Source organism: Ciona intestinalis, chromosome 6, assembly GCF_000224145.3.
Source record: "Ciona intestinalis chromosome 6, KH, whole genome shotgun sequence".
Classification (NCBI taxonomy): Eukaryota; Metazoa; Chordata; class Ascidiacea; order Phlebobranchia; family Cionidae; genus Ciona; species Ciona intestinalis.
Genome location: NC_020171.2, coordinates 208,873 through 217,545, shown reverse-complemented (window position 1 = coordinate 217,545; position 8,673 = coordinate 208,873). Strand labels below are relative to the sequence as shown.

The 8,673-nt window shown below is 35.3% G+C and overlaps 1 protein-coding gene across 4 annotated transcripts in view; it reads left to right on the top strand.

Annotated features, from left to right (window-relative positions):
* LOC101242817 overlaps positions 1-8,673 on the top strand; it is a 23,849-nt gene that overhangs the window by 1,231 nt on the left and 13,945 nt on the right. For 2 of the 4 annotated variants that reach the window (XM_004226091.4, XM_018812309.2), the window contains exons 2-7: positions 2,651-3,094; positions 3,492-3,605; positions 6,216-6,274; positions 6,708-6,829; positions 7,370-8,033; positions 8,465-8,549. In XM_004226091.4, coding sequence (XP_004226139.3) covers positions 2,651-3,094; positions 3,492-3,605; positions 6,216-6,274; positions 6,708-6,829; positions 7,370-8,033; positions 8,465-8,549 — 1,488 coding nt within the window. The remainder of the gene's footprint in view (positions 1-2,650; positions 3,095-3,491; positions 3,606-6,215; positions 6,275-6,707; positions 6,830-7,369; positions 8,034-8,464; positions 8,550-8,673) is intronic. The other 2 variants (XM_018812308.2, XM_018812307.2) reach the window with 2 other exon arrangements.

The following is an 8,673-nucleotide window of genomic DNA, read 5'->3' as shown; positions in this document are numbered from 1 at the left end:
CATTATTTTAATCCACATAAATTACGTAGAGCGTGACATTCCACGCTATATTCCCTACACCGGTGTTCCTAACTTTTTAAACCTAGGCGTTGCTTTACGCGTGTACAAAGTATTTTTGCAAGCCTATCTTTACTTATGCGCATGAAAAGGCAAATATTTAACCTGTTTTCAAGCACCTGCAGGTTAAATAATCAAGGGGACAATCGCTAATATGACGCAAATAATCAACGTGTGAACTGCTATTATGACGTAATCAATTCCCAGGTCAAACAATCGCTATTATGACGCGTTCAATTCACGTGTGAATCCCTACTGTTTCGTAATAATTATGCTGCTTGGCTGAGGAAAACATCGTAAATATACAGCAGTGCTACTTCTGGAACATATTTAGGTTGTTTATTACCGCGCCTGTTGCCCTGATTAATAGGCAAACTACTTTTATTTTTACGCAACTTTGAGAAAGGCAGTGCCAAGTTTGTGTTGCGAATACCCGCGGAAAAAATAGGTGTGCGTGCGGTTTCTAATTTCCCTATTTAAAATGAGTTGTTCACGAGCCTTTGGTAGTTTAGTATGTAGGTGGTACGAGACGCTACATGAACCAAAAAGTGGTACGCGAGTAGATAAAGTTTGGTAACCACTGGTTTAAATGCTGATAAACCGCGATTATTATGCATTTTAATTGGTGCGAGGAGCGACGCTATCAGTAAATTGGTACCAACACAAATTGCAATATATTATTACAAAGTATCGCCCCGGCAGAGCTTGGACAAAGGCCAAAAAACGTGTTCGTTGGCACCGCACCAGAACCAGAGTTTTATTACATCACTTTTCACGAGAATAAATTCACAACGATTGCTTCGTTTGTTAAGTGTTGAATGTATGCTACCACATGCGTCTTCCTTTATTTCCTACGCCGGCGCAGAGCGTAAAAATGTGACGCTCATACAAGATGTTACGATCTCGTGGTTGGTTGGGCAGTTAGCACATTCCTCCATTGTTATATTATGAAACGTCATAATTAATAGTTACGTTACAATAGGACAAGTGACGTAACAATTGAACGAAAAGTTGTTCCAATTTTAGGCGAAGGAATGTAATATTAAATGCAACGCGTGTGCGTGCGTCTTAGCACGTTCTGGCTGCGTGCGTGTCTCCGGAAAAGGGGGCTGTCATGACAGCAAAACAGCCCCCCTGGTTGCGCCCCTGGCTTTACCCTAAATTACCCCTAAACCAATGCCTACAACTTAAGGACATAAACACAGTTAGTTGAGTGTAATATAGGTCATTTTTTTATTTTTGGTGGGCGAAGTGTGTCAAGTCCCATAGCATGGCACAATTTGGGACTTGTAAAATAGGCCAGAGTTTGTCTGTGGTAAGGTTTTTTTAAAAAGTAGGGGTCATTTGGTACATTTAAAATGTTTTTAAAAAAATTTTGATTAAAAAAAGAACATACAAAATAAAAAAAGTTGATATATAATTATATATATATATTATATAAATAATAATTAAAAGAAAACTTCAAGTTAAAGCAACAAAAATATTAAAAAAATAAAATAAGATTTAAACAGTGAATGAGCAATGGGTGTAGGTAGGTTCATAGGCGTAAAGTTTTACTAAACTTTAGGGTTGCAAAAAAACAGAAAAAAAGGAGGTCTTAAAAAAAACGGTTTGCAACCCTTTGTTTTCGGTTTGCAACCCTTTAAATATGTGCTTTGTAAACGCTCATACAAATGTAAACGTATTCAGAATTACTTAAGGATGAGACAAATTAAAATTACGCGGGTTCGGCGAGTCCGTGTAATGAGAAACGGTCGAATCTGATTGCTCGGCGAGTGACGTCGCAGTAGCTATGTCGTATGCACCTTTCGTCAAGCCCGCACGAGTGTGTGGTTATCTTACAAACGAAGACCCGTCCGTCGGAAATGGTAGGTTTCCAGAACGAAATATCGCGGAAATAAACTGCCTAAATCGTTTCCAACACTGCTTTATATTTATATACAATGTTTTCCTCAGGCAAGCAGCATGTTTATTACGAAATAGTAGAGATTCACACGTGGATTCATTGCGTCATAATAGCGGTTGTTTGAACCTAGCAATTGATTACGACATAATAGCAATTCACACGTTGATTATTTACGTCATAATAGCGATTTACACATGGATTATTTAGCAAACACGAGTTTAAATACCAGTTGAACGCACTTGTGTAGTGAATGACGCATCGGTATTGACATATTTTAACGAACGTAAACGATGTTTGTGCGCAGAAATAATGGCGTCTTCGTTTAGTCGACCGTAATTCCTTACGCATTATTAGTCTGGAGAAAATCAAAGGGTTGCCAGGCAACCCTGCAACCACGTAACTTTACACCAGTGCCAGCAATTGCTTAAACCAAGTGGTCATTTATTGTAGTTAGAGCAATCATCTACAAAGTTACATACATAGTAATTCCTGGATTGCACAAGTTGTACAAAACAAAACTACGGCGTTATAACGACTGCCATTGCCCCGACAACACAAGGCTATTCTAGGTCCTAAAGGACCTGGTATTTAGGCCAGATTTGTTCCGTTATCCCAATAAGAGTTTACATAAGTTTTATTAATTCATTCATTCATAACATTGTCATTCCAAACCAATCTAGTTTTTAGTCACAGGCCTCCAAGATTTAATTCAAGAGAAAGTGAATGGCGGCCACCGCCGCAACATGATTATCATCTAAAAAACTCCCGACCCCCATATTCATCTGAATTTAACCGAAAGAGATCACCCTCAAGATCATCTGGTTTGCAACACAGAGATCCAAGAGGCAATATCTCCTCTCACGTCGGCAACTGTGCGAATATTCTTGCAAATAAGACAGCAGAGAACAATGAATATGAAAATATGTCTGTCCTAAATAAGAATTTGAATGCAAAAAATGAAAATGAAAATGACGCAAACTTGTCGGGCACCGATTCATCAAATATGGCTGAGTTTTCTGAGATTGAAGATCTGGTGGAAAATCCAATTAAAACTGTACCTGCTGTTGCTCAAGAAGTCCAGCAACCTGTTATTTCTGAAACCAAAGATTGTGGGTCACTTGAAACGGGCAGGTATACATATAACTTTTTGTTTGTTGTTGAATGTATTGGTTGAGGTGAAATTCAGCTGCCACAAAGTGGTAAGCACGCCTGCTTTTGAACCAGATGTAATGGGTTCAGGGCTCATCGCTGCTATCACTGTGCTTTGGGGGTATGTGTCCTCGGGCAAGACACTTAACGGCAATTGCTCAAACCTAGTGGTCACTAATGGGTTGTCTAAATTAGTAGCCATAAATAAATAAAAAAAAACGCCCAAAAATGATAACCCACCAACAAAAAAAATACATAGTAACTTGTAAGCACGAGGTGTATGAAACAGAACACCCTTGTTTAACAATTGTCGTTTTCTGCCTATGAGAATTTTTAAAAGTTTTAACATATTATGCTGTGTAAACTGATTTATTTTCAGCCATATATTAAGTGGATCATCAGACCATCTTGATTTAAGCGATCTGGAGAATTTCCTGGATGAAGAATTTCAAAGTAATTCTCCTATCCTGTCAACCAAGCAAAGCAACCACAGGTTTAACATATCGGCATACTCTGAATGTAGAATGTGGAATGCCGCATAATACATACTACAATTATTCTACTAAAGGTTTCCTTAACTCATACTTGTTAAATTAGTTATAACTTTCTATACCTTATAGCCTATTTAGCACAAAACAGCTGAATCATAACGACTGTTGTTGCCCCACAACGCAAGGGTAAATTTTCATTCATAATTTTTTTATAACCATCCATTTATTAATAACCACTTATGCATTCACCACAGGTATATAGAAATAGGATGTATAGCCCATTTAGGACAAAGCTTTTTCAAAAGTAAATGTAGCTCAAGTATATAACTTGGTATTAACTATATATATAGCGAATCGGTTTCTAAAATCCGTTTTTTTCAAACTGATATTGTATAAATGAGGTTTAGATGGATTTTAAGGTTTGGTCAGATTGTAGTAAGAAGCCACAGTAAAAAAGTGCATAATTTTACAGTTTATGACATTTTACTTTTTTTTTTGCTATAAGTATGGCCTATGGTGGCAGATACAAGCATAAGATATAAAAAATTTCTTATGAGATCAAATATTATATCAGCAATTTGGCTTTGCAGGGTTTCTTCAATTGGTGCTTACTCATTATCACACATTTTTAGGCCTCATTTTTTTTATGCAATGTAAATGAATACTGAATAGGGATTTGCCGAGCCCTGAGCTAAAATACTCGTGTCTGAGTGTCTCCTTTTTTGACACCCTGCTAAAAACTGGTCCGAGCGCTGAGTTTTATTCAATATAATAACTTTTCATTGCGGATGGGGACTAAATGAAACTCTAGCTTTTTCTAAAAGTCTCTTTTTCTTATATCTTTAATTTATGTCATATTTCCTTGCTTTCTTATACTTTGTCTGTGGTTTCAATTTTTCAAACGAGCATACATATTATATACACACCCTGTATGCATTTGCATAGAGCCAGGTCTTATGATAAACTATTAAGGGTTTGTTGTTTTGAACAAATTTCGTTATCGTGAATTTGGTTGGAAAATATTTTGTGTAAAGAAAATATTTGTGTAATAAGAGAAAGCTTAAAAAAGACGGAAGCCGCAGTTTTGTGCTTTCGCAAAATTTACGCACTGCTGTATTGCGCGTGTATGGTGCATCAGAGAAAAAGCTAAATTGAAATTACTTATCAAGGTAAAATAGAAAATCCTGGTGCATAGAGAACATAGAAAAGATTATTGACAAGACAACAAGCTTCTTTTTTCTGCTTTTTGTGATATCTTGAAACGTAACATGGCATCCACCTCTGCATTCCATTAATTAGTTAGGGAATAGTGATGCACTCTGGAAGAGTCCTGTGTAGCGATTTGGTGCCTTTTTCTTTTCACTCTCTTTCTGTGTTTACATTTCCATATTGGAATTATGAAAAAATACTGGTTTACTGAACGCTACAGACAGCATGGATTTCAATTTAAACAGGCTCCTTTGTAATTAAAATAATCTTCTTTTTTAAGTCAATTTTTACTTTTAGAAACATTTCCTTCATTGACTTTTTTTTGAATATTTGGATAAGGAAAAACCCACATTAAAAAATTAGTAAAACAGTTTTCCATTAAAATAGTATAAAAAGTTAGAAAATAATAAGACTAAGAATGTAAAGTAAAGAATAACAGTAAATATTACAATCTGAGGTTATAGGTGCATTTTCTTGTTTTTTTTGTCTGCCATTTTCTTTGGAGCTTGTCTATCATGATGGTACCAGAAGTATAATATTTTAAATGAAAACATTGCACATTCTTGTACATGCATACATTGTAGTGATTATACATTACATTGTCCAATGCATGCTACAGAACTTAGATCATCTGCCTCTATCCCAGATGACTGGTTTGAGTCTTGATGCTACCATTGTTGGGTTGTTGTGTGTATTTAAGCAAGATACCTAACAGCAACTGCTCCAGTTCAATAGACACTTAATAATTTGTTTAAATTTTTAGCAATAAGAAAAAATCAACCTACAAAGTTACACATTTGGCCATAAGCGGGCATGGAGTGTATGAAGTAAAAAATCTGTGTCATAACAGCTGTCAGTGCCTTAACGCACGAGGATAATTGAGTTACAATCATTCTGCGTTGTTCATATTCATACATTGCCTTTGGTGTAGTAGTGCTGCAAGTGGATACTTTTTCCATTTTTCGGTTTTAACGTCACCCCAAATTTATTTTTTCTAATGTTGTACTGTAAAGCAAAAACGTGTATACTGACCAAAATCATGAAGCATAAAAATCATCGGTATCTTTTTCAAGTTTTTATTGGAATAATAGCTTTTATTTCCATTTATTCATTCATACATTTATTCATTATTTGTCTCTTCATTTACGGTAACGAAGATTTAGAAATATTTTAAACAAAAAGACAGGATATTGTGACAAAACAACAGTTGTTAAAACACGCTTACAGGTAAAAACATATTTACATTTAGTTGAAAAAAAAAGTGTGGTGGTCACTGCATCTAGCAGACAAACGAGCCATTTATGTTTAACTAGTTAAACTTCTAATAGAAAGAAAATTGTGCGTAAAGTCACTACCCGTACAGTGTATTATTCATTTATAACAATAATTGCATTTTCATTCAGTGAACAATTCTCCTCTAAAGAAGATGACTTGCCTTGTAGTGTGGCATCAAATGTTTCAGGTTTGTATGTAATTTTATACCAAAGAAACACTTTTTATTTGACACTTAAGTATTTTTTACTTGTAACATCTAACATTTTTTAAACCACTTTCATTTTGTAGCTAATTTCGTTAATTTTGCTCTTTTAATGGTGCGGCACAGTGGATAATGCATTCCCCTCTAACCCAGGGGTACTGGGTTCAAGGCTCGTCGCTGCTACCATTGTGGGCGTATATGTCCTTGGGCAAGACACTGACAATTTCTCAAACCCAGTGGTCATTTTTGGGTTGTCTAAATTGTCAGCCATTTACAAAGTTATATACATGGTAACTTAAAAGTGGGAATAAGGTGTATGCAACAGAACACCTGTGTTATGACAACTGTCATTTTTTCCTGCAAGTGGCAAGTGCTATCATATTTAAAGTAATAAAAATTTCCAACCACATTTTCGCAGAAGATAAGAAACAGAGCGGCAAACTTAACACTCCACAAACTTCAGTTGATTATTCGTATTTATCGGAGATTTTGGATAAATCTAATAAACAAACACCTGGTTCTAACCAACCAGTTTCCAAGGTATGTTATAACAGGGTGGGGTAAGATAGGACACCTTTAGCACATTATCCAAATTCTTTCGTGTCTTAAACAATTAACAATGGTATATGGAAGTCGTAACTTGTATGGATACGGTTTTATATTTCTTTAAATGTTCTTTGTGTACTACCAAATGGGCGGGAAAATAGAATGAAAAGGTATTTTTAGTTTAACAATGTTGATTATTTTTGTACAAACTTAATAGGAAATTGGTAAATTTACTTGATGCTTTCGAATTTTATTAGTGGTACCGTTCTAAAGGTATCTGAATAAAACTACAAATTAAATATTAAAAGCCTTATCAAATTTATCTTTATAAAGATAACAAATTTGTGAGAAATTTATAATCATAATAACTTTATTTGTCACTTCGATTACGGTAGCAAAGTTTTAGAAATGTTTTAAACGAAAAGTCAGGATATAGTGACAAAACAACAGTAATTAAAAGTAAAACACGCTTACGGGTAAAACATATTTACATTTTACCTTTTTTTTGGTTTAAACAATTAAACTTCCTTAAAGGTGAAATATGAACAACCTACGCCAAATAAAACATCTGTGACAGTTGATAAAAATCAGAAAAAGAAAAGCAAAAAAACGACAAGATTCACAAAAAAAAGATCATCTACCTCAAACAAAAAGTGGCGGTCACCAAAACGAATTTGTTCAAAAAGTTTGGAAGTGGATATAAAAACTGAAAACCCGGATGCAAGCCAGATAAAATATCCAATGAACGATAAACAGAATTTGAGTCAAAGTAAACAATTCGTGGAAAAAAGTGGTGGTCAGTTGCCAATTTTAAATTCCAACACTCAAAATCCTAGTAATGTTGCAATGTCTTTATCACACATGAAGGAAATTAATGGTGCTTCTAATAGACCTCAAGAAGTGGGACCACAAACAAAAGAAACTGTTAGAAAACCTTCAGATACTAAAAAATGTGAAAATAATGTGCAAAACATTGAAAATAATGTTTCGCCCAAAAACACCACTTCCAACCAGCCTGTTAACCAGCCTAATGACCAAGCTCCTATGGATGCTTCATCTGGTAAAGCCATGTTTCAGGATAGTCAATCAAGTCATCAGTTACAAAGTGCAGAGCCATTTCAACAGAGGGAATCTAATCTTCAGACATCTAAACAAGCCACAAACCGCACTTCAAGGAACACTGAACCAGCTTGTCTTGGTAATTTTAATTATTCTGTTTTACTAAATATATAGCAGCTTGCTTTTTATGTGGTCACTACAGACTTGAATATGTGTATTCTTGGGGTAACACGCCAAGTTGCTTTAACTTTTTTTACCTTATCAAAACCATAGCGAAGACTATATTATTTAAAGAACAAAGATAAGGGAATCAACAGCAAAATACCAATTGGTAAAGCAGGCTATGGATAAAAGTGTAGAAAGGGTTTTAATTAAAAAGCAAGGCTGTAAGACCCAAAAGATTCTTTTGTGCCTGGTTGGTCGTTCGAAATGAAAGCCATGCAAAAAAAAACAGTTTACCCAAAGTTACAAGGTAATTTGTAAGTGGGCATGAGGTTTATGTGCAAAGCTCATTACTGCAGTATCTCACACTACTATAGTCTAAATCTTTTTATTGATTACATAACACAGACTTACAAGCATTAAATGCTGATTATGCGTTAATGAACGAATACGCACCAGCTGAAGACTGTGCTTCCTTATATCTCACGTCAAGGTAAATATATTTGTTCAGTGTTGACATTTTCAGCAATATTTGCGGTAGAATCCAATTAATATATAGGCGCCCGTGGCGTAGTGGTTAGCGCGCCTGCCTCTAACCCAGAGGTAATGGGTCAAGG